Below are 27,488 nucleotides of genomic sequence, written 5' to 3'. Positions count from 1 at the left end.
AAAAAATCAAATTTGGGAGAGAATCCAAATGGCAAAGATGAGGGAAGAGAGAAGAAAATGAAAATATTACTAAATTTTAGGGTTAGTTTTAAGTGGGTAAAAAAAGTGGTACAGTTTTTCTTTATAGACTTAACAAACATGGGTAATAAATACTCACTCAACCCAACAACTTACACTCATTTATCAAACACCCCTAAATGATTTGAAAAACTTACCTATCTCATAATTATATGTAAGATAATTCTAATTTTAAAATACCTTATGTTATATATCTTTTTTATAAAAAAAAAAAGACCCATATAATAAGCAAGGCTAATATATAATATATATATATATATATATATATATAGGTTAAACTGTAAATTTGGACTCTATGGTTTAGAAAATGTTAGAATTTAATTCTTATGATATATATATTAAAATCTAGTCTAAATGGTTTGATAGAAGCTTCTTAAATAGTTCTAAGATTTGCTAAAATTCTTGTAAATATTCTTACTCTAGAGACTAAAATCTAACTTTTTTTTCTAAATCATAAAGACCAAATTTACAATTTAACTTATATTATATTATTTTTCGCTTCTCTAATTTTTTGTAATCTTATTTTTAGGGGATGTTTCATGGGTGAGTTGAAGTTGGGTTGGATAGGCCTAAAAAGCCCATCCCGTGTTTGGTGGACGCTAAAATTAAAACAGTGAGTTTTAAACCCACCATTTTATCTCCTCAATTTGTCCCCTCGCTTCACCCCATCTGCAGCATTTTAATTACTTTATCCCTTCTCTCTCATCCCGTCACACATTTTCATTAATCAAATCTCTCTCTTCTCATCCTCTCCATTCTTTTTCCGTTCGGTTTATTCTGATCTTTTCGTTCCCCTCCGACTGGAATGGGTTGTATTCATCTCTTCGTTTCTCTTCTTTGGTTTGTTTATATGTCTTTTTTTTTTTTCATGGTTTCTTTGTATGTCTATTCCTCTCAAACTTCTTTGGTTTCTTCTTAGATCGGGTAGATACGAACGTTTTTCTAGTAGGTCTATCCATTTTTTTAGTATACATAGACCATTTTATAGTAGATTTAGTTTTTTTTTCTTGTTGAGATCTAAATTTGTTTTCGATTACTTTGTTTGATGCTGAATATTTGTACGTTGTTCTCTTGATTTTCTCATGCCATATTCTTCCATGTATGTTTGATATTCTTCCTTGATTTTCCGGTTCCGAACTGTTTTGATTTATCGAGCATGTTTGTGACTACCTAGGGTTTACTCTTATAATTTATTCTTCACCTCTTACAATTAGTTTTCACTTTTGTTTTCACTGGCTCAAATGAGTTATATTTTTTTATCCATTTATATTGTATTAAATCTGTCTCTGATCATATTAAATATATCTCTGTTCTTCATTCCCCTGTTGATATGTGTTCTGTTTCCCGATTGTCTTTCCTTCTTTTTTGAATGGATTTTTTTTTTTTTTTTTTTATTTCCTTTCAATTTGTTTTTCCTTATCTTCTGAGTATGATTTCTGTTTTAATTTTATTTCCTTTCAATCTATTTTCTATTCTAACTCTAGTGAATGGATTTTTTTTCTTCGTTCCATTGAATTTGTTTTCAGTATTCAAATAAATTTAATTTTTATACATTTAAATTTGACTTCAATTTTTGAAGTGTTGAAATTTTTCTTTGCTTGGAGTTGGATTTGTTCAAATGAAATAGCTTCTTGAAATCCCGAGACCTTCTAATCTGTATTATTATGTCCTTTCATTATGAGATATTATGTTATATTTATGTCCATTTTTAGCTCCACTACCGAATTAATATTAACCGGACCATTACTTAATTTATTTATTTTTGGGTTGGTTGTCTTTAATATGGGTTTACTGTAATTATTGTTTGAATTTATTGAGGTTGGGTGCACTTAAGTGTACCTAACTTTGCTCATCAACCATCCTTATTGTTTCCTTTACTTATATACCAATCTCTCCTCATATTTTTTTAGACTTCTCCAAAGACTCCTTTGGTAACCTTTGGTAAAGCGTGCTGGTATGTCCCTGATCCTTCCTTTTTATTTCAACTTTTTCTTAAATCCGTTTTACATTCTCATGTGTTGTCTGGCTGTTGTAATATACTTTGTTTCCTTCTTTCACCTCTAACTTCAACTTATTCCATCTATATAAGGCATGTCTCCTTCTTTCCTTATAATCAAAGTAAGATCTCTCGCTAACACTTTTTTGTTTTTGTTAGGCTTTGAACCGATTATTCTGCCCCCTAGTTATGGACTGTCTTGACCTTCCTTCACTCCGAACATAAACAAAGTTATGATCTCGTATATTTTATTACTACTTCAATCGTATTAATATACACTATGGTCGAACTACACTTCTTTTTCTTCCGTGTAAGGCACAAACTAATAGAATATACCTTTCATAACTAGTGTGAGGTTCATAAGTTTTACGTTTGGAATGATCTCCGTTATTGTCCATTCTTTGTTGTACTTGTTGGGGACTATTTAGTTGTAATGTATAGTTATATGTATTTTTTACTTGTATATTCAATATTTTCCCACATTTTCTCCGTTGTGAGAATATTAGACTTCTTTTTTCTCCCCTGTTTTTTTAAAAAGACTATTATAACAAAAAGTTATCAGGAATAATATTATTTTGTAATGTTAAATTCTTGGTTGTATCAATTTAAATCTGGAATTATCAAATGAATCAATTTAAATCCTAAGTTTTCTCAAAAGTATATTAATTTACATCTTTCATTATGTTTGGTTTGGATAAACGTAGTGTCAAACTTATAATTTCATTAATTAAATCCCTACATTTTCACAAACGAATCAATTTGAACTTACTTTGAAAATTGTTCCTCAATTCTAGAAATAATTATATGTTTTCCATGATATTTTTAAATAAGTCCAATGAATATTAATTAATACATTATGAGAAGTTCACAGTTTCAGTGAACACAATTATTATTTTATGGTTTAAATTTATACAATACAAATATTAAAATGTATAAACTGAAAATAATTATATGTTTTGCATGATATTTTTAAAATAAGTCTAAGGAGTATTAATTAATACACTGATGAAAAGTTCAAAGTTTTAATTGATACGATTATTATTTTACAGTTTTAATTTATAAAATATAAATATTAAAATGTATAAACTGAAAATTTTTCCAAGTTATTTATTATTAGCCCACTATATTTACTTTAAAAACATGCTAACAAAAGAAGAATAATAACTAAATTTAGAATAAATTGGTTTCTAGTTTGATTTTTTTTCTAGTTTGATGTTTTTACTGATACAATATTCAAAGTTAATAGGTTTCTATTGATGTTTTTATTTATCCTTTTTAGGTTTTAAACAAAATTTTAAAACTACACACATGAAATAATTCAAACAATATAGATTGAAACTTTGAAAATAAAGAAGACATAACAATAAAATGAAAAAAGTCTCAAAATAAACTTTGAAAATTAACTACACACATGAAAGTATTCAACCAAATTTCTTATTTTTTGGGTGTGACATGACAAGGGCCTTCCTAGAAATAATTTTAGATAGTTTGGTATTTTCATATACATTTTTTGTTCACTATATAACTTCTTCAAAAAATTTAACCATCAAATTTTGACTAAAAACCAAATTGTCCAAATTGTTTTATGAAATCAAAGTAGTGTTTTGTTTTAATGTACATATATTACATTTTAAGTTGATATTTATTATATTAATTACACAGATTTGTCATAGGTAAGGTTAAGTAAGTCCTTAAATTATCGTTACAAACCAACTTTAAATTATGCTTAAATTTTAGACTATTATAATAAATTTTAGAAAATCCCAAAAATTGTAGACTATAATATCAAATTTTATACAAATCCAAATATGTCAAGTATTATAATACTTATATGAACTTCTGTCACTATTACTTGGAGACATTTTGTCACTTTAGTTTTTTATAGGTAGTAAAGAGTCGTATGAAGGGACCCTTATACCATAACCTCTGCATCCTAACTCCTAAAAAACAATTCACTTCAACGTTCATTACTGGTATTGACTACCCCTGCTCTAAAAATATAAGTAGATGGGAAAATACAAATTTTATGTCGTTTTTATTGGTCGTAATCTAGGGATCTACCTATCTTGGCACGAATGTCATGGATAAGTGAGTGAGTACAAGGAGGCATTATACAAGTCGTATGAAACATTCAATGAAGCGGAGAACGCGTATAGGTCTTACAATACAACGCACATTGGACAAGTTAGTAACCAGGTGAAGGACAATGTAGTACAATTATTGCAAATGTAATAGGCTTCTTTTTTGGGATGATCGTAATGTATACTTAGCTTGGGATAGTCGGATATGAGTGATGTACTCGGTTGCCTCAACTTTTTATTTTGTAGCTAAACCCAAGTTTACTGACTCTAAGCATATTTCATCCTTTCAGGACCTACATACTTCCCCCATTACCTTTGTAAGATAGAGACTATTTAGGAGTTGTTTAAAATCATAACAAGCATTACTGAATCTCAAAGACAATTATTCTTTACTTTGGCAACGCTACTTAACAATAATAGAAAGATAGAACAACAACCAGCGAACGTTAAATGAGAGTGACTTGCCATGCCGTGAGGGTACTCGAATGGATAGAAGAACGTTTATGATTTTTTGCAACATGATTCCAACGACGGGATGCTTTGAGCCAGATAGATGTGTTGGTATTGAAGAGATTGTGGCAATGCTCCTTCACATTCTTGCTAATAATGTGAAGAATAGAGTAGTACACACACATTTTTCGAGATCTGGTGAGACGATTTCGAAATATTTCAATACAGTTCGTAGAGCAATAATACAGCTACAAATAGTATTGTTGAAAACTCCCGAACCAGTTACAAGTGCATGTACCGATAGACGATGAAAATGGTTTAAGGTAGAAAAAAAAAGTTCCAGTACCCTTCTATTAATGCACCCAAAATAAATTATGCTGACATTTTCTCGAATTATCATGATTAAACAATTTCAATAGAATTTCCTAAGTGCATTGGACGGCACATACGTGAAAGTGACTATCAGTGCCATAGATCGACCACGACATAGGATAAGAAAGCGAGAAACCTAATGTTCTAGTGACCAGAATGGAGAATTCATCTTCGTTATGCCAGGTTAAGAGGGCTCGGCCGCTGACTCTAGGGTCCTGAGGGATGCAGTTGCACGACCACACGGAGTGAGGGTTCTAAAGGGTATAAAAATCACTCTTGTACCTAAGCAACCTTCAGTTATTCCATTAATAGACATGCATTATAATAAAAAAAATGGTATAAGGTACTATTACCTGTGCGATGCTGACTACCCTAATGCTAAATGATTTTTGATCTCGTATAGAGGGGAACACTACTATCTCTCAGACTGGCGTGGCGCGGGCAATGCACTGACAACACCGAGAGAATTTTTCAACATGAAGCATTCGTTGGCAAGAAATGTTATTGAGTGAGCATTCAAACTGTCGAATGGTCGATAGGAAATTATTAGGGACAAATCCTTCTGCCCGGTACAAGTCCAATGTTGAACGATAACTGTTTGTTGCCTAATTCACAACTTAATGACAAGGAATATGAGGATTGGTGCTTTATTTGATGATTTGCTAGACGAGAATTCTGCTTCTACTGTTACAGAGGGCGAGAATATTGAATTTATTAAGACTTTAGACGATTTGACCCAATTTAGAGATGATTTGGCTGCCAAAATATTTTCTCAATGGCAAAGATCATGATTATGTTTCTGTCGTGAACATTTTTGACATTTTTAATTCGACTATTTGACTTCATGGTTTTAGTTTTTTATTTTTTAACATGTCGCAAAAAGCTGTTTAATTTTCAATAATGTCTTTACGACATATACATGCACGAATTAGAATGCCAAGCGATGAGATCAAAACACACATGGACAAAAGCCGAGGATGTTGGATTGGTGAATGCCCTAATCTCTTTGACAAAGTCTGGTTGAAAGTCTGACAATGGAACCTTCTGGCCAAGATATCTACAACACTTGGAACGAATAATGGAGGAGAAGTTTCCCGGGTGTGACCTAAACCAGAACATCATTGAATACAAGATCATTTGGCAGTAACGGAGATGTTAAATCAATCAGGGTTTGGATAGAACAAGAAGTTTAAGTGTGTTCATGTGGACAAAGAGATCTTCAACGTCTAGGTCCGAGTAAGTTTTTTAAAATATTAAACAATATACATTGTACTTGTTTTTGTATAATTTCTAATACTGCTTCCATATACGAATGCAAAGTCATCCTAGCACGAATAGATTGTGAAACAAGTCATTCCCCCATTACGATGAACTATCAAGTATATTTGGGAAGGACAAGACAACCAGGCACTATTGCGAGCCCTTAGTGGTGATGGCGTCAAGAAAATGGAAGATGAGATTTGGCTAGGTTCACAAGAATAGCCTACCCCTGATAATGAACAAACCAAACTGCCTGAGGATGCATGGAAGAAGATCAAGTAGATATGTCCATGGGGAAAGCAAGTGCACAAGATATTTTCACCAGCAGAACAAACGTATCAGCGGAGCCATCCAGGGGGAGTAAGAGAAAATGACTCACATTCCAGAATGAAATGATCGACATCATATAATCAATCGTTCATATGAAGTCAGTGCACATGGGCAGACTCGTTGCATGACAAGCAAAGAAATATGAGATGGAATTTGGACATTGGAAGGAGGTAGTTCAGGCCATATTTGGTATTGAAGGGCTCACTCAGGATGATAGATGTGACCTAATTGATATAATTGACACGAACATACAAAAAATAGACCTCTTCCTAGCCGTACCAGAAGACAAACGGCTACGGTACTGTACACGCCTACTTGCTCGGACCTACTAGATTGACCACCTAATATTTCAACCCAAAAACATATATTTTGTGAAAATTTTTTCTGAAACAGCTACGGTTGATATTATTTTTGTGATGTTCGGAACAATGTTACTGTACTACACTATCACATTCTTACCATCATTATGAAATAGAATGTAATTATTCTATGTACGACTTCAATTCTAGATATACGATCCATATTATATAAACATAAACTATTAAGTTATCCAGTTATTCAAGTTCATGTGTATAATATGTGAAATAATAATGTTCAGTTAGCAAGATTCAATATACATACATACAATATACCAATTCATTAGTAATTGAGCAGCAATATAACATGTATTTTGCTGGTATGTTTTAGAGATCGAAGAGAATTGGAATTACTATAATTTTTTAAAAGAATTCATTGAAAATAATCTGTTGTGTTTTAAAAATTGAGATAAAAATTGAGATTGTTCAGTTTATGTCATAAAAGATTTGAGAAAATAGGTGTATAGTTAAAAATTAATCAACAATAACAAAGAAAAACAAAACAAAAATAAAATAATATAGAAAAAGAACCAATCTCATTTACAAAAACAACATTAGATACTCCAACTCAACTCTGCACTCAAACACAGACTTACAAACTCAATTCAACTCAACTCTGCACACCAAACACAGACAATAATTATCAACTCAACTCAAATCTGTACGACAAACACAGACAAGTTAACTCTCCAGATAATTTAACTCTCTAAATAATAATTACCAACTCAACTCAACTCAACTCTCTGCTTTTATCATGCACCAAACATCCCTTTAGTAACTTCAATAAAGTTGACTTCAATAAAGTTAAAACATATTAGTAACTTTTAAGTTCTTCTATTAGATAAATAGAGTGTTTCAAATAAAAGGCAATTAACAACAAGAAGAATAATTCTTAAATCATCAATTGACCCAAAAGTTTAAGCTAATGGGTGAAGGTAAATATAATTATATATCATATTTTAAGCCCACAAGTGAAAATGAATATTAATTAGGAATGAAACAAACATTATAGTGGGTTTGAATACAGGATGTTCTTGGACTACGTATTCTGTATCATCTTAAATCATCAATTGACCCAAAAGTTTAAGATAGTGAGTGAAATTAAATTTAGTTATATATCATCTAACACTCCCTTCACTTATGGACTTGAAATATGAAGAAAGCTCAGCAAGTGGAAATGTATACTAAATGAAGAGGAAACAATAATGCAGAGCTTGAAGAATTCTCTTAAGCCCATACTCCAATACCATCTTAAATCATTAATTGACCCAAAAAATAGGTAAAATTTTCACATCCTTACGGTGAAAGAGTTTGAATTCTCACGTGTAATACGGTTCATATAACACGATTTGTTAACTTAAATAGCATTTATTATAACAAAAAAAAATGTTCACGTCTTAAATTCTCCATTTGAGAGAATCTTAAGACAAACCACTTTAATTAAAAGAGACATGTCGTGGCAAACCGCCACCCACCTTCCCTAACACAAAGAATAATATATTTTCCTAACCTTTATTTATTAGGCTAACCTATATGATTTATTAAATAATAAAGGAGAGAGCATTTTCTTTAAAAAAAGAAAAAGAAAATGGAGTCTTTGGTTTGATGATTCATAGGGATGAATTGTAACCCTAAGAAAATTGGGGTAACTTATTAAATTAATTTGTAAACTCGAAAAAGATTTAGATGATTTTAATAACATTAATTTGAGGCTATCAATAACATCTTAATATAATATACCAACTAAATACAAAATTATATTTAATATACTCTATTAATCATTCATTTCTAACATATAATCAACATATAAATAACGTTAATTAATAACTAATATATAAAGTAATCATGGTATTAAATTTTCGTCAACATATCGATATTTTCTCAAAAAATCGAGATTTCGATATTTTCATAAAAAAGGCGACATCTTAAACCTTAACAAGAACTAATTCATAGACATTTTATTAATTAAGAGCATATTGAAGGAGGCAAAAGTAAAGGGGAAAAAAAAGTAACTTAATGAAATACCCGCTACAATTTCTTAAATAAAAAACAGAAGAAGAAACAAATGGTAACAAACAAAGGAACCGCACGTTAGGGCTTGGCCCAATCTAATATTTAGTGGGGTCCTTTCAAGGCTTGGCCCAATCTAACTTTTAGTGGGATCCTTGTCAGGGCTTGGCTCAATCTAAACTTTTAGGCTGTCCCAAGTCCAATTTCCCATTTCGTATTCACTCTCTTTTATTCTCACATCATAGTTCCCACTAAAATGATATATTTTTATTTCTATTAGAATCAGACCAGTTGCCTCTAACATTTGTAAACTTGCCTCATTCGTATTTATATTCATCATTAGACACTTCTTGAGTCAAAAGTAATTATAAAAGACATAAAATTAACAATCGTATATGCATTCTTTGCGTAGTGTTAGGTACCATATCGAGTGAAATAGACATATACCAAAGTTATCTAGAAAGTGTTAGGCGTATATTTGGTATTTAATATTGAATGATTGTACCAAGTTTTAGGAAATATCTAGAGAAGTCACTATCCTTGTTCCAAGCTACCATGCATTTTGATTGATATCCGAAGGTTATTGAAATTTTGTTAAACAATATATACTTAAGATCTAAAATTTGAAAAATAAAGAAGTCTTTAATTTAGGAAAGATATAATTAGAATCTCATAGGATGCGGAATTTGATTGTAAAGTTAGGTATTGAATTTTGGTAAAATATAAGAACGGTTACTCCAAAAGATTCAAGAAAGTGATGGACTCCGAGTAAAACTTATGCCTTTGGTTTTAAATCAACCCAAAAGTACTCTAAGCTTGGTTTACTAACTCAAAATATCTATGTCTTGAATTTAAAATATTTGTTTGCATTTCAAGCTTTCAGCATGGGTAGATATGGACAATCATATCTTCTATATCATATATAAATATTCATTTATCTTTAATTTAAATGTAGATATATACACTAATAACAAGATATATAACTTAGTTATAAAAAACAACTTAATTATTAATTTTTATAATTTTTTATTTATAAAAATATTTGTCGATATCAATATATCCATCAAATTGAAATTTCTACATTAATATTGACATCGATATTTTACCATCAGTGATTATAATATAATGAAAAATATAATACTCTCTAAAATTAATTAAGATTAAAACATTTTTTAGAAAATATTATTGATTGATTAACTTTCACAAAATTTTAATAATAACAATAAGAAAAAAATCTAATGTATAGCAATGCTTTTCTAAGATTTTGTAAATATAATAAATTACATATGATTTTGCAAATCTGTCGAATGATAATTTTTAAGTCTCATTAACCCTAATTTAGATGTTTATCTACCACTTATAAACTAGCCTATTCGTGATAGTTTCTAATACTAAAAGAAGCCTATCGTGAATAATTTCAATACAAATATAGTTCTAATAACAATATAAGTATAAATTATCAATATAGAAGGGCTTGTTTAGATTGACTAAAAAATATTTTTTTTTTTTCAAAAAACTAATTTTTATTTAAAATTTTTTTATAAAAAACGATTAAAATACACTATAAAAAACTATTTTGATTGGTTGCCAAAAGCTCACATTTCTTCCAAAATGATTTTTGTTTTAAATTAAACACATGAAAATGTAGTAAAAAAACACAAGAAGTCTACCAATAATAGTTACAAATACACTTTTTTTTTTCTATATAACAATTTTGTGGCTAGGGATCAAATCTTGGATCTCGAAGAAAGAAAGTCATGTCAATTACCACTGAACTAAACTCACTTTGCTATGGATACAGTTCAATGTACATGTATAATTTTGTCAATAGTACAAATCTATCGGTGATAAATATTGAAAAACTTCGGACCATAAAAATTTATGCTTAAACTAAACTATTAAGAGGGCATTTGGGGCGCAGAGTTGAGTTGATAATTATTAAAGGAGAAGAGTAATTGAGAGAGTTGATGTGAATAACGAGGTGAGAAATGTGAGTTAATGCGAATAACGAGGTAATAAATCTCTTTAATAATTGGTGAACCAACAGGTAGGTGAGTTTTTTTTACTTACCCAACCCAACCCAATTTGCAGGGCCAAACACCCCCTAAATAATAAAAGTCTATAGATATTGATAAAATTCTATCAACAATTATACCGGCGAAATGATGAAAAGTTTAGATACAAGATATATTTGTATGGTTAAAAGCAATACATACATATATGTGACCCTAAATTAAGAATGTTTAGTGAAAGTAATGTAAAAACATATGACAGTGGTTAAATTAAAACACCCATACAAACATTAATGAAAAAAAAAAAAAAAACAAAAAACAAAAAATGCAACATAACACCAAAGGGAACTAATAAAAACTGATGAGTGAACTTAGTAATTAAATTAGGAAGTGTTGTCCACATGCTTACTCAATTCTTCCAACCTCTTTAGCCTCAGCTTTTCACTTTCACCAACCATCTATAAATTGAAAAACACAATCTTAATTTATTAATAAATAAAATCCATAGGATAATCATTTTATTTTTTTGTTTTTCTTTTTAAAAATTAAGCCTACACTACTTCTACATCTAAATTTCTTTTTTTGTTATTTACTTTTATTTAAAAAAAACAAGTCAAATTTTGAGAACTAAAAAAATAATTTGTTTTGTTTTTGAAATTTAGTTAAGAATTCAATTATTGTATTTGAAAGATGCAAATCATTGTAAGAGATATAGATGAAATAGATTTAATTTTTAAAAATAAAAATAAAATTATTAAAAGATACCAAAATAATTGAAAAAGAGAGAGGAGTAGCCAATTTACGAAACTAACCTCCATTAGTTTTGATATTAACTGTACTTTCTCATTGTTCTTTTCATTAAAAGCATCGAGGGCATCTTTGTACTCTTTCTCCTGTCACCCAAAACAATTTTGAACCATTTTTTCAGCACAAGACATACTTTTGTAAATATCTACTGCCTTCTTCCACACACACATATATATTATATATCCAATATTGAGAGTAACATTACAATTTTTTATTTTTTTTATTTTTTAGCCAAATTTAATGGTATTTTTATAATGCATTTCAAGTGTTTAATTTTAGAAAAATAGGAGTGTTGGGTAGCAGTATATTTTCAATCATTTTTGTTAACAATGTTTAATAAAAATGAGTAAAAAACTCTTTTTCTCAAAAAAGATCCAACCCCCATATAATAGTTCTATGGAATTATTTTCTTTTTGAGAAATGTTTTTACGGAATTGTTTTCAAAATATATCTCTATTTATAAAAATACATTTGGCTAAATATTTTTAAGGTTTTTTTTTCCCTATGTTGAACAATTGGCTAATTAAATATAACAATGGGTGCATTTATCCACTAAGCTAATCTTGAATTTGTAATTAATTTTTAAGTTTTGTTTAGTAATTTTCCTTTAGGAGATGAGTGAGGTTTTTAGAATAAGTAAAGTTGTTGTTTGTAATACCATGGTTGAGTCTAGATTTCTTCAATGTTCAAAATAACATTCTTTACAAATCTTCTGATCATTCTCGAATTCTATATAAAATCCATCCCATCAGAGTGATTAAAAATAATCTTAGAACAGTTTTAAGAAAAAATAAAATAAAATAATTTTAGAAACAAGAAAAAGGAAAGAAAGAAAGAAAGAAAAATGACCTTCTTTTGGCATGTTATTCCAAGAGGCTTTAATTCCTTGTTTAGGGCATCAATTTTCTTACGAATTTGTCCAATTTCCTTCCTCATTGGATCCCCCGCTATGGCATCAAGTTCCTGTTCATGAAATTAATGAAGTAAAAAAGTGTAGAATTCCAACAGAAACTGATTGCAGAGATGAAATAGAAAGAAGAGGGCTCAGAAATTAGGGTTTAGTTAGCGAGAAAAGAGATGAAGAAAGACCTCTCGAATTGAAGCCAAACGCCTTGATTCTTCTTGAACTCGGCCGAGACGAACTTGAAGTTTATTATGAAGGTCAGCCCTCATCCGGTCGATTTCCTCTTCCTTTTCTCTGAAAGCCGCAAGCGCCGATTTGGACATATCATCGTCTTCCTTGCTACTGAAGCTCAAACTTGCAGAATTGTCTAACATAGCTTGAAGTTGCTGCGGGTTCTGATCGCTCTGCATCTTGATAATTATTATTATTATTACTATTTTTGGGTTGGCCCGTTCTGTTCTTGCTTCTTTGAATGAAATCAATGAAGGGATCGGCGGTTTTCTTTCCTTTGCTGCCGCTGCTGCTTTTCTTTTCTTTTGCTTTTAGAATCNAAAAAAAAAAAAAAAAAAACAATTTATCCCTCTATTTTGAAATACCTTAAATGTTTAAGGTTTAATTTTAATCCATATACTTTTAGGTCGAGTTTATCAAACCATAATGAAATTTAATGTAATCGTAATGAAATTTCATTGATGGATTAATTATATTGAGCTTGAATTGCAAACTTCATTGAATTGATTTTGATCGTATTTACTTAAAATTATGAAATTTGTCAAATTTACTATTACCTTTACCTTTACTTCTATTTATGAGGATCAAGTGATAACGGTAATAGTAAATATTTCATTTCAAAATTGATAAATTTTCAACTATAACAATATCAATAATGGTAGTGGTAACGGTAACTAGCGGTAACAATAACAATAGGACATAATTCTCAATTGCAATCGGATAGAATATTCTTTATTCATTAATCAAATTGCGTTATTTCATTACAGATTTGGATGTGGGGCCCATGTGTTAGTACAAATACATCACACAACTAAACAATACCAAGAATAATCAAATGGAGCCCACTTTTTTCATTCTCATTAATCTATTATATTTTCAATGGGGTAAACATGGCCTTAATACATTTTAAATTTAGTCCTCAATACTAGTTTATTTTTTATTTTTTATTTTTTAACTATAACATTTTTACTATAAAATTTGAAAACATATTCACATATTATATTATTTTTTTGTATGGTTTTTTTTTTCTTTTTTGAATAGGTAATATTATATCATACAACAACAAGAGGATCCCCAGCCTGGGATCAAGGCACAAAAGCAAAAAAAGCACTTACAAAAACGCACAGTGGCGAAAAAACAGAACTAACAAAAAGGACAATACGAACAAATAAAAAAACATCAAGAAGAACAAAAATAAACACCCCAAAATTCAAGGACCTCAGAAACTGGACATACATAGTTAAAGTATCCAGACACATAACGAAGAAATCAGACAAATTAGATAAGTCCATGAAGATCAATCCGCCATGAAGCAGCACGCACACGAACCATAGAGACAATAAGTTGAAACACAGTAGACGACAATCTCGGTTGACCGCCGTGTAATCGACGATTCCTCTCCTGTCAAATATAGTTAATCGACACACACTAGAAGACTCTAAATAACTTACTCCTCACACCTTTACCAGACTCCACCCGACACACCCAACTCAACTCCATATCCCACCGAGTAACACAATAAGACGAACCCAAAAAGTGCACCAAACCCTCCCAAATTTCACGCCCAAACACACAGTCAAAGAACAAATGATTCCTGGACTCTACCTCACCCAAACAGAGCATACAAGCATTATCCACCGACTGATCTCATCTCCTCAACCAATCCCGAGTGCCCAACCTATCCTTCACCGCCAACCAAGTACAAAATGAATGCCTTGGAATATTACCCCCCAGACTAAACCAGACAAGCCCAAGCCACCCTAGGACGCCTAGGACGCAAACTCTCCCACGCACTGGCAATAGTGAAACGACCATTACCACTTGGAACCCAAACCCAACTATCATCCTCACCCACCCTTGGAACCACATCTTGAACCAAACCCCACAAATCACGCAATTCTCAAGATAACAAAGGCCAGTGCCAACAACCATCATCAGATAAGAAATATGAGAGTCTAGCCTCACAACAACTCGCAGCATCATAAACCACCCCCTCCCCATAATTCTCTAAGATAGATCCCATATGCAACCACGGATCCCACAAAGCAAAACATCTCCTCCCATTACCAACCTGCATCCTGATCAACGACTTAAGCCTATCCCAACAACGTAATATCTCTCTTAGACACCACGACTACCCTAACTCAGAGCGAATTGCCCATAAAGATCGCCCCCAAAGCACATACGCCTCCATCTAAGCAACCTACAAAGATCCAGACCGTACCAGCAATAATCATAACAATTTTAAGATAGCAGCCACATTCCAGGAAGATGTGTGGTATATTCCCAAACCCCCTTCAGATTTCAGCAAACAAACCTCATTCCAAGCAACACGCACACCCCCTCTACCATCAGCCCGCCCACGCCACAAGTACGCCCGTAAGATACGATCCACCTCCTGGCCAAGAGAAACAGGAAACACAAAAATTCTAGACCATTAAACCTAGAAATTCTGCAACACTAACTGGACTAACTGCATGCGCCCCGCAAAAGAGAGAGATCTCGCAGCCCAACTTCTAATCCTCGTAGTAATCTTTTGAATCAACGGGTCGTAGTCCTCAACCTTTAACCTACCTGATAGTAGAGGCAACCCAAGATAACACACATGTAATGATCCTAGGGCAAACCCCATACTCCTAGCCAGGTCCCTCACAACATCACCAGAAACACCAGTCATAAACAAAGAGCTCTTCCCAACATTAGCCACCAACTCAGAAAACTCTGCAAACTGATTTAACACCTGATTCACAAAACTCAACGAGGCATAATCAGCTACACAAAAAATTATGAGGTCATTCGCAAACGACAAGTGAGTCAGACTCACTTTCTCACACTTATGATGAAATACAAATGAGGGAGGAGGATTGTTCAACATACAGGATAAGAGCTCCATAACCACCACAAACAAAAAACGGAGACAGAAGATCTCCCTGCCGTAACCCTTTTCTACCAGGAAAGTATCTCTCTAGAGCTCCATTAATTATCACGGAGAAAAACGGGGAGGTAACACAAGCACGAATCCAGCTCTCAAACTTTAAAGGTGTTCCAATAGTCAGAAGAACACCAAACAAAAAGTCCCAATTAACAGAGTCATAGGCTTTTTGAAGATCCACCTTCATCACACAGCCGGTTTACCCTTGTTAAGCTGATAACCCCCAACAAGCTCTTGGCACAGAAGAATGTTATCAATGATACTTCGCCCTTGAACAAATGTCGATTGGTTCCCATTAATAAACTAAGGCAAACACACATGAAGTCTGTTAGCAATCATCCTAGAGATGCACTTATATATCACATTACAACACGTAATAGAGTGAAAATCCTCCATATGATCAGCCCTAATTCTCTTAGGGATGAGGGCAAGAGCCGTTTCATTCACCCCATTGGGAAGATAACACGTATCAATGAAACGACAAACAGTTGAGGAAAAATCATCCCCCACCGCACTCCATGCAGATTTATAAAACTCCACAGGAAAACCGTCTGGACCAGGAGCCTTTCTCGATTTCAATGAGAACAAGACATTATGCGCTTCCTCCCTAGTAATCAGTCTGCATATATCCCGAATACAATCATCAGGCAACTGAAACCACATAATAGCATCAATCTGGGACGTAAGATCTCTATAACCCACCCTCTACGACCCCAAACTCCCACTAAAATATTTAACAGCCATATCTGCCACCCTGCTATGATAAGACTGACAAATCCCATCATAATTACACACTGATAGTAAACCATTCCTTACTAAATGGGCCCGAATAGTTCGGTGAAAAAACAACGTGTTCTGGTCCTCCAACTCCAACCACCAAATATGAGACTTCTAACGAAGTGAAGCCTTCTTCAGTCTCGCTAGTCTCTAGAACTCCTCAGTTCTCATGGCAGCCTCCCCAATCAAAATATCAAAAGATAGCTTAGACTCCACAACAGCATGAGCAACCTCTATCACCTCTGGCCTCCCGAGTCAAGCTAGTCAAACTCTCTATCGTCCTCCCAAAAGTACTACGCATGACTGGTTTTAAGGCCTTCAAGTTCCTCATCAAACTAACCAAAGGGGACACTTCAGGATGAAATTCCCAAATAGAATCCACAACAGTAAAAAAATCAGCAAAATCAGTCCAATGATTAAAATAATGGAACGTCGGAACTGAACGAGTAACACAAACATCAATGGTGACCAGAATAGGGCTATGATCATAAATTCCCCACGGCCACACCCTAACCCCAGTAAGAGGACTCAAATCCAACCATAACTCATTTACAAGGAATCTATCCAATCTGCACATAATACCAACCCCCTTAACTTTACTCATCCATGTAAACCAGTTACTCTGAACACCCAACTCCACTAGGTCAGCCTCATAAATAGCCGCATCAAACTCCTCCATCCCGCTTCTACAAGGATTACCCTCAAATGCCTCCGAAAGGTTGCGAATATCATTAAAATCACCCATAACGGCCCCATTAATTTGCCAAGAAGAGAAAATATCCACCAACGACCTCCAGAGGGCATGCCTCTCAGTCACATTATTAGAAGCATATACAACAGCTACATTCACAGTATCAGAAGACTCAGCTCTCTAAGACACCCTACAATACACTACTCATTAATAATCGAAGTAGAGAAGTCAAACAGATTTTTCTTCCACATCACCCAAATACGCCTCACACCTTTAGTACTATAACTACACACACATTTCTAGGAACCCCCAAATCTGCCAAACACCGTATCAAAGTTCTCCATCTGCACCCTAGTCTTAAGTAGACAACAAAAGCTAACTGAAGACGAACGAAGAAAATCCATCATCGCCCTACATTTAACAGGGTCGTTCAAACTTCTAACATTCCATGTGCACCAAATCATAATACTGACAGAACCTCTCCACTACTACTTCCCACAGGTCTTTTGCCCGTACTCCCAGTATTACTATCCAGAACAAGCAACGGATCAAGATCAGATTGAACTAAAACCAGTGTAAGCGAGTCACCCCATCCTCTCACAGAATACCGAATTGGTTATGCTCATCCACATGGTGTACAAACCTCTTAATCCCAGGGGATCCACGAACTAATCTACTCGAAGGCATAGATCCCGGAGGCATAGATCCCGACTCTATCTCCATCAACACCCTCATTCACATCAACTGGGCTAGAAACCCCTTACCCCCTCCAACATCAACTCCATCAACCCCTACACCATCAGGAACAAGTCCACCCTTCTCCCTAGAAACATACCCAACCACCATAATACTCAAGTTCTGATCCTTAGACATACTTTGCTTCTCACACATAATAGCAGTACGTCCAAACGAACTACAATAGCCACACTTACGAGGTTTCCACTCATATGACACTGGAACTATAAATTCCTGACCCTGCATTCTAGCAGAACCGTAGGGGGCATCAACGAATCACCATCCACCTTCATACAAACTCTGGCATACGTTAAACGATGCATCTCTCTAATTGCAACATCAAGTGTTACAAGTCTACCTACTACATTAGCCAAAACAACTATCCTTCTTTCCGTCCACAACTCTAGTGGAACCCATTCCAATTTAATCTAGATAGGTACAAAATAAAAAACAAAGGTTTCAGGGACAATACCTAAAGGCCACTGACGAAGTAAGATGGGTTTTCCACCCAAGTGGCACGGACCATTATCCATCACCCAATCACGTGATTACGATTTAAGGAATTTAAAATAGTCAGACCATTCTTTAATAACGTAATGGTAGGCATCTCTATATGGCCCCAAATTCTCTGAATGAGCCGAAAAATCATGTTGTAAGGGAACTTTGCATCTACAAACTGACCCATCAGGGATTTTTTCCAAATAGTAATGCCCGCATCAACAACCTCCTCACATGGCTTAACAATAACTCTATCATTCTCCACCATCGGAGGGGTAAACTCTAAATTTTTCTTCAAACTAGACCCAAACAAGGTGGTCCACGACTTCCTCCCTAACGAAGCACTGCTCGTCATTCCAGAATCGGTCAACGAATCCTCTTGCTGAAGCATAATGCCTGCCAATCGGACTGCCAGTTCAGTTAAACAGAAGCCAGACTCTCCCAATGAACCACCCAAAACACCATTGACATTATCCCTGGTCAAAGGAAACTCCCCCGCCTGGTTAACCCTACCCATGACCCTTCCTTGCAGACGCTCTAGCTGAACCAGCCCACTTCGCCCAACCCAAAGCCCTTCGTCCAACCCAACAAGCCCACTTCGCCCCTGGACTCCCACCCAAATCAATCCCCTCACAAACCTCCTTCTCTTTAAGCCCAACCCCAGGCAACGATAGCTTAGGCCCGACTTCCTCAACCCCAAACAAACAACCCTCACCAAACGACCCACTTCGAAACTCACCACTCAACCTCTTCCCGTCTTAGGCCTTCAGAATCAACCCAGTGTACCCTGACCCACCAGAATTCATCCCACTTCCACTCAAGCCCACAACCAGCCTAAGACCCGAGCCACCACCTAGCCCAATTGATTGGTCAAAAGGAATACAACCAACAAAATCCAGGTTAAACTCCTTCATCTTCAACCTACGTTCATCCATTGTTATCACTGGTTTGCCCCGGTGTGCCTTAACCACTGCACCATCATCAACATCACACCAACAGACACAACCAAATCCATAGCTATAGTTTTCAGAATGTGATATGGCTATCTAGGAAGGGACGAGACCCAACCTTATTTTTTAGTCGAAGTGTTGAGCGCTTACGAACCATCAGTCATATCAGGTCCACACTCAAACCTAGATTCGCCCTTCACCAGCAACAGAAATCTACAACCGATAGCACCCATGAAATCACCCTGCAAAGTCATAAATCAAGGTAGAAACACTTCGAAAGCACCGTCGAGGAGCACCCCCAAATCGGAATATGAAACACCCCCCCTCCCCATATTTTATTTTTCTTGAATGAAGATTATTATTATTGTTTAATTAATTTTCACAAAAGTTAACATCACTTATTGAGAGTACAAAGATTAAAATTGAACAATTGAAAGTATAGAAACTGGAATTGAACAAACTTCATAGAATGAGGATGAAAAATGGTATTTCACTTTTTTTTACCATATATGTCTTGTCCGGGATCGAACCTTAAAGTCGACAGTACATGCTTAGTGCGAGCTAAAATATGTTTATTTTGACAATTCATTACTTAAGTCCCTTTTAATAATCATTTTATCTTTAGTTTTTATTTTTGAAAATTAAGTCTACCACACTCCTCCTATCTCTAATTTTTTTTACTTTATTATCTAACTTTTACCAATGTTTTCAAAACTCAAAAAGCTAAAAAAAATAGTTTTTTTATTTTTAAATTATGTGGCCTTAAATATATTATAATAATAATAATAATAATAATAATAATTATTATTATTATTGTTGTTGTTATTATTATTATAGCTTTTGGGATTTGACTAGGAATTTAACTCTTTTACTTAAGGAAGATTCAAATCCTTCTAAGAAATATGTTTAATTTTAAAAAATTAAAACAAAAAATAAGACCACATTTGGTAACCATTTAGTTTTTTTGTTTTTGTTTTTAAAAATTAAACCTATTTAATTCACATTTCTTACAATATTTTGCATCTTTCTTAAAAACAATTGTTGAATTCTTAGCCAAATTTTAAAAACAAAGATAACTTTTTAAAAGTTACTTTTTTTAGTTCTCAAAATTTGACTTGATTTTTTAAACCATTAGTGAAAAGTAGATAACAAGAAAAAAATTTAGAAGTAAAAATAATGTCTATAGACTTAATTTTCAAAAAACAAAAACAAAAAAATAAAACGGTTAACAAACGCTACTAAACTGTGACTTTAGTTAGGGTCGTTTTCGAGGGGTTGCCTTATTTTTATTTTTATCTAGAATTTATTTATTGCTATTATATTTCAGTTGAGGACCACTTATGTATGTCATGTTACAATCAATACGAGAAACATATGTGACCAAAATTACAAATTTGGACATCATTTTCTCATTTGTCTTTTGTAGTTTTCCTATTTCCTTTATATATATATATATATTTCTGTTGGATATGAGAATTTGAACATATTGTAATGACCTTTATTTAGAGATAAGATTTGTGCCACTCTTTCTTCTATTTTAACAATTCTAATCTTTTGAGCCTTCTCAATAGAACTAGAACTGCTTTAGATTGATGGGAGAAAAAATTGTTTTTTAAAAAAGTCAATTTTATTTAAAAAAATTTAGACATAACATTAATTATACTTTCATTTAGAAAAATAGTAAAATACAAAAATGTTTTGAATTATAGCATACTACATCCTTTACACGTGATCGGATTTTCTCGAAATCCTAAAATATCTTTCATAATTCATTAATACAATGTAATTAAATTTGATGGTTATAGATTTGATAATAAAAAAAATTTGATTTTACACACAAAAAAAAAAAAAAAAATCGGTATCAGTTGGCTTGAATCTTGAATTTTGAACAATTTTTTCTTTCAAAAATGAATTTATCTAATTATTTCGTTTTATCCACATTTTTTTTTGTGTATTTTAGACTTTATTTTTAAATATCAAATAATCTCAATTTATCTAATTATTTTTAATTTTCCATTCCTTTTGACGTATTTTCATGTTTTCTAATTTTAATATTTTATATCATTTTATCTTATTTATTTTGTTTTTTTAATGTATATATAATAGTTTGAGCTCTTTAAATGCTTATATTTTATTTTTTTTATTGAAATTTTGATTCTTTTTCAAATTGATTATCATATTTGTAAGAGTAAAGAACATGTAAGCGGAAGAAATTTGGATCTAAAACACTTTAGCTATATTAATTTTAAGGATTAAACATGCTTGTTCAAAACTGTTAAACAGAGTTTGAAGTACAAATTTTGATGTAGCTCAAAATTGAAGCAATGCTCCGGATGTTTTTTTTTTAATTTTATATCACGAACTCTTTGTGGACCACCGCTAAAGTCTTTCATGCTATTCTCCAACCTTAAAATGGATTGTGGGATCCAAGACTATGATGAATTTTAAGGGGGGAAAAAGGATTTTGATAGAATTTGGAGCTATAGTTTTGAGAGGAAATTAACACCTTCAAAAGCTAGCCGTCAACCCAATTACCAACAATATTACTTCAATTTAAAGAAGAAATCATACACAACAAATTCATCTCAAAGTGACAGCAAACTGAGGATTAATTATAGTGGGATTTGAGGTATTTTAAAGAGGTGAAAAATGGGGAAAAAAAAACCAATAACTCAAAATTCAGCTAGTTTTCTAATTTCTAAAGTTCAAATTTTAAATTAATTTTCTTCAATTAAATTTAAATTATTAATTTTAAATAATTAATTAAACTATTTAATTAATAATATTAATTTAATATCAAATATTAAATTAATAATTAATACAAATCTCAATCATGAATCTCTATTCATGTGTACAATATTAAAGTCATATTTAAATATTTCCAACTTTCCATATTGTTAATTCATAATTAAACATTAAGACATTATATCAAACATAATTAACGTTTACTTCATAAGAACCTTTCAAATTTTCTCATCATACTGTTCTAAGGTTTAGTCTGATATGAACTAGCATGAAGACTTAATGGACCTACAGATCATGAATTCTAACGAGCCAAGATTAATCGACTAAACTCTTTAATCTAATTAACCAACATTTATTAACTACCGTGACACTCCATTATAGTCATGTAATTACATCTTGTTCCTTAAGCCCCACTGATATTCTAATGAATAATTGGTTTGTGATCCAACCACCAAACCGAGTCTCTCTCGGGAAAATAAGAGGCTAGGGCCTTTTATTCAAGACCTCGAGTCAGCACTTAAGAGAATAACCTATCCACTATCCCTAGAATTGGGTAAGAGCGAATTTCATCTTGTATGACTATGTCTCCAGCTATATACATGATCTTATTCCTAAAATGGTAAGCTTATTGAGTCGGCGAACTCGAGCCACTCTACTCATGCAGATTAAAGGATAATCTTGAATAAACAAGAGTTATAATTAGCTCAAGATTAAGATCAAGTTACCTAAGTTATCATATTGAAATAGTCAGTTTTAATAGTAAACGATATTATCAAGTAAAAGTGACTGTTTCGCGGTCCAGTCTTATGCAAGCTCATTGCATATGACGCACCTACTTGCATGTCTTCACATGAACGATACAAGATCACATCGTTTGTACCGAAAACAAAGTGAGCCGCATTTATAGTGCCCCCAGCCTTATCCCTATACTATAGGCCGTTCTGGTTATTACTCGAATTTGATCCACTTTTATGTCTCCACATATAGTTTAAGTTCTTAAATGCAATTCACATATTCAATAACATTTTTACTGGATAAATTTCAATAACAACATTTTGTAAAATAAAATCTGTTTATTATTTACAAACTATGAGTTTTAGGACATAAAACTCAACAATATTTTCGTTGTTTTTTTTTCAAATCGATTTCAACATTCATAACCTTCTTGTTTTTGCTTTGTCTGAATCGATTCTAATATTTATTGTTTTTCCAATCGTTTCCAAATAAGCATCTATAACCATTTGTTGTTCTTTGTATGACCTTTTAACCACCAAGGTCTTTTTTAATTGTAAGTGGAATTATATCTTGTAGAGTACACTATTGAATTCTCTTTTACGACTTCTTAAAGAACAATGAAGCACGATTGAAGAAGAATTTATTTGAGAATGGAGGTCCACTGGTTAATCGAGGATCCCAACTTCAAGTTCAATTTCCTTCTTCCTAACTTTGTAAATGTCATTGTCAGTGCTAATACCACCCTTAGGTTCAAAATTTCATTCAAATTACCCATGACCCACAAATTTGTTTAATTTTGCAATGTCGCATCTTTGTGTTGTACGATTGTACCACATTAAGTTTATTTATGATCTCAATGTTTTAAATTCTAAAAAAAATCTGGGGAGGGAAGAGAACTTATGGAGATGAATTACAGTGTAATTAATTTTTTCTACCAACTAATGTTACTTTGCAATTGGGATTTTCTCAGATTTGGAGGTTTGCATAGGGTTTTGTGTTTGAATCTTGAAGAATTATATTGTAATAAGTTCTTTTATGATCTCAATTGCCACATATATATTTTTGGTGTTGTTAGGTTGTCCTTTATTTTGAAATGTTTATATCATATTTTTGTTGTTAGAATGTTAGATAATATCTTATGTTTTTTTAATAAAATATATTTGAAATACCAACAAAAATCTAGGTTTTTATGATTTTTAATAAAATCTATTTTAAATACCAATAAAATATAGGTTGTTATAATTTTAAAATATATGTATTTTTGGAATAAATTAATTGTAGATACTATTTGGGGTATTTTTGTAATTTAATCATTAGTAATTAATTAAATCCAACTTAATTTTGCTACTTTTCTTAACCCAAAAACACCTTGCTATTTTCCAAAATGAATCTTTAAAAATTGTTATTATCTAGTTAGCCCTTTTATTTAAACTTTTTAATACAAACTAAATAGAATAAATTTCCAAAAATGTTTCAAATACTATTTTAAGTAATTATCAAACACTTCAATTTTTTTTTCTCAAAATAACTCATTTTCAAAATTAAACATTTACCAATCATTTCACTATTCATAATTTTAAATCAGACATAAACGTTTATGAAGGGCTATTTTGAATCTTCCAATTTTATTATCTTAAAAACTATTTCCTTTCTCAAAACCAAACACAAATCCACATTCACCCTCTTTATCTTCAGTTTATTATTGAATATTCGAAAATTCATCATCATGGATATATTTTCTGGTTAAAATGTACTTTTCATCTTTTCATTATCAATTTTGTCTTCAATTTGTCAATGATGTATCCCATTATTTTTATGAAATGACTTTTATTCGAACTCTAATTTCTGTGTGATGTGAAACATTATAATATAATATTTGGTTGATATATTCAAAATAAAACAGTCTTATACATTTTAATAATAATAATAGACAATAAAATTTTACTTATTGATTATACATTATTTTGCTGACAAATTTTCTAATAACGTATATGTTTCTATGTATTAAAGTATGAAATTCAAACATAACAAAAAAGTGAAGCTTGTTTAAAAAATAAATAAAAAAATAAAAGTGAAGCTTGTTTTTTTTTTAAAAAAATAAAATAAAATAAAGTTCATCGTTTCTTTTTCAAATTAACATGATATATCAAGTGTACTATAATAATGAGTAATAAATACCAACTTGAACGTAGAAAAAGAGTCCATATCCTTCTAGAAGCCAAAGTTTAAGTAATGAATAAATAATTCATTGTCTTCATATATCAGTATCAAACCTGATTATAAAAATGATAGGATAAAACTTTTATTCTAAGTCTAATTCAAAACAAAGCATGCGTTTTTCTTAATGTTTTTATTATTATTATTTTTTAATGTGAGCAACAATATGACAAAGTCAAAAGAAACAATGGTGGAGTGTTTCAAAGGCAATGAAATTATATTCAAATTACTTGAAATTTCAACGGACGAATATCCTATATATGTAGTAATAATTTTTTTATATTTTCAAAACAATGAAAATCATTTAATATTTTTCAATAATTTTAAAATTTATCCCATAATGATTAAACTAGATTCCAATATTTTACTTCCGAGTATGTATGGGTGAGAATATAATTATGTGTTAAATTACCAAATTGGTCTGTAAAGGTTTGAGCTTAATTTGAATTTATTCCTTCTTGTATAGTAAAGTTTTAATATGGACCCCAATGGATTTTAAAATATTTATTTTGGTTATATAGTTTGCTTAAATTACTTTACAAATCATTCCTACATCATCAACGTGTCGAGTTCTCTTAATATATTATTGTATATTAGTGTTTACTATTTTGGTTAAATTAAGAAATCTCTAATTAAAGAGGTAGATTCCCATGTGAGTAAAAATTGTTTAAAAATCATTTATGAAGTTTAATCACAATTCACACCATCAAAACCAAATTGAAATTCATATAAGTCCTCTTTGGTAATCGTTTCATTTGGTAATCACACGAGCATGACTCTATTAGTTAGAACACATTCAAACATTTAAATACCAGATATTTAATATCTATACCAATAAAATAATAGGATTTCTACGTAAAAGCCTTAAAAATAAGTTCATATTATTTTGAACATTTTATTATTATTTTTTTTTAAAAAAACCTATTGGTCTCTCTATTTTCACTAATATTAGTAACTATTTATAATTTAGCCCTCACCTATGTTATATATATATATATATTATTCCCTCCCATATGCATATATTCTATCCCCTATGCTTAAAGGTCATTTCTTCCTCTTCCCTATCTTTTCTCCTTCTAACAGTGTGAGTTACAGGCAGGAGACAAATGGCGTGGGGTGATCCAGAAATGGGGCGAGCACAGGATGTCAAGAACGATGATGGCATATTTGGAGCGGACGAATGACAATGACGGATTTGGAGTAAATGAACGGCGACAACGGGCTCAGAGCAGACGAACGATGAACCCGATTTAACTTTTAGTTTTATTTTTTTCTATTTTTTTTATATATAATGTGATATATATGTACTTTTTTTAAGCTATTGTAGGAAATTTGGTATATACGGTGGTATATATATTTGTTTATTTGAAAAACAAGTGTTTCTTTTTTATTTAGACTTCATGTATTATGATATATATATTGTGGTGTGAATGAAATTTATGAAGATTTATATACTATGATATATTTCATATATTGGTTTAATTTATGTCAAACATTAAGTCAATCTCTAATTCATGAATTGTAGTATATTTCATATATTGGTTAGAATATTTTCAAATATCTAACAAAATGTTCTAAGGTATATTTAAAATAACCATTAATCCGTTAAAAAAAGTCAATAAGTTGATACACGAAAACCAACGAAAATAGAAAATAAAATTTCATTAAATGTATTTTTTCCCAAATGAAAAAATGGAAAAAACTATAATAAATGTATATTCTCTCCCCAACTAATAAATGATAAAAAATATATTAAATGCATTTTTTCTATATATAATAAATATATTTTCCCTCCTATCATTCGAAAATAGGAAAAAATATATAAAAATCGAATATAAATAAATGAAAAATGATATAATTATTCAAAATTAACCCTAAAAATATTTATGAAATATAGAATTTTTCTTTAAGACTTTCTATGTAGAGACCTCTAAAGTAATATCGGGATCCAAAGGGCCGTAGGAGATGTATTGAGGATTTTGTTTAGTGAGGTTGAGTGGCAGCGCCGCCACCTGTCAGGCAAACTTCACGGCGGCCGGCAGGTGGCACCACTTTTAGGGAAGGGCAAAGGCGGATGAAAATGAGTCAAGTATTACAGCAAGGACAGAACCGACTTTTCACCTTTACCCATGTTTAGTTTATTTATGTCTTCACTTCAACATAATCAATCATTTCCCATTTGCTTTGCTTTATATCTATTTTTTATTCTCTCTTTTTCTTTTTCTTTTTCTTTTTCAATTCTAGAGTGATGATTAAATACTCAAGCTCCTTTTTCTTATTTCTTTTAATGCTTTCTTCTTTCTTTCTTTCTTAATATTAAA

General features: G+C 31.8%; 1 protein-coding gene across 2 annotated transcripts; it reads right to left on the bottom strand.

Moving 5' to 3' along the window:
- Positions 1-11,082: 11,082 nt before the first annotated feature.
- LOC120073968 lies at positions 11,083-13,200 on the bottom strand. 2 transcript variants are annotated; one of them, XM_039026898.1, is made up of 4 exons: positions 12,842-13,200; positions 12,602-12,715; positions 11,758-11,838; positions 11,083-11,403 (listed from the first exon to the last, which is right to left on the bottom strand). In XM_039026898.1, the coding sequence occupies exons 1-4, from the start codon at positions 13,064-13,066 to the stop codon at positions 11,329-11,331; spliced, it is 495 nt and encodes a 164-aa protein (XP_038882826.1). In that variant the 5' UTR covers positions 13,067-13,200; the 3' UTR covers positions 11,083-11,328. The 2 variants fall into 2 exon arrangements, with proteins under 2 accessions (XP_038882826.1, XP_038882827.1); XM_039026899.1 differs by lacking the exon at positions 11,758-11,838.
- Positions 13,201-27,488: the final 14,288 nt, after the last annotated feature.

The sequence above is a fragment of the Benincasa hispida genome, chromosome 3 (genome assembly GCF_009727055.1).
Source record: "Benincasa hispida cultivar B227 chromosome 3, ASM972705v1, whole genome shotgun sequence".
NCBI classification, from domain to species: domain Eukaryota; kingdom Viridiplantae; phylum Streptophyta; class Magnoliopsida; order Cucurbitales; family Cucurbitaceae; genus Benincasa; species Benincasa hispida.
Note: the sequence above shows the minus strand (reverse complement) of the source record. Positions and strands in the feature narration are given on the sequence as shown.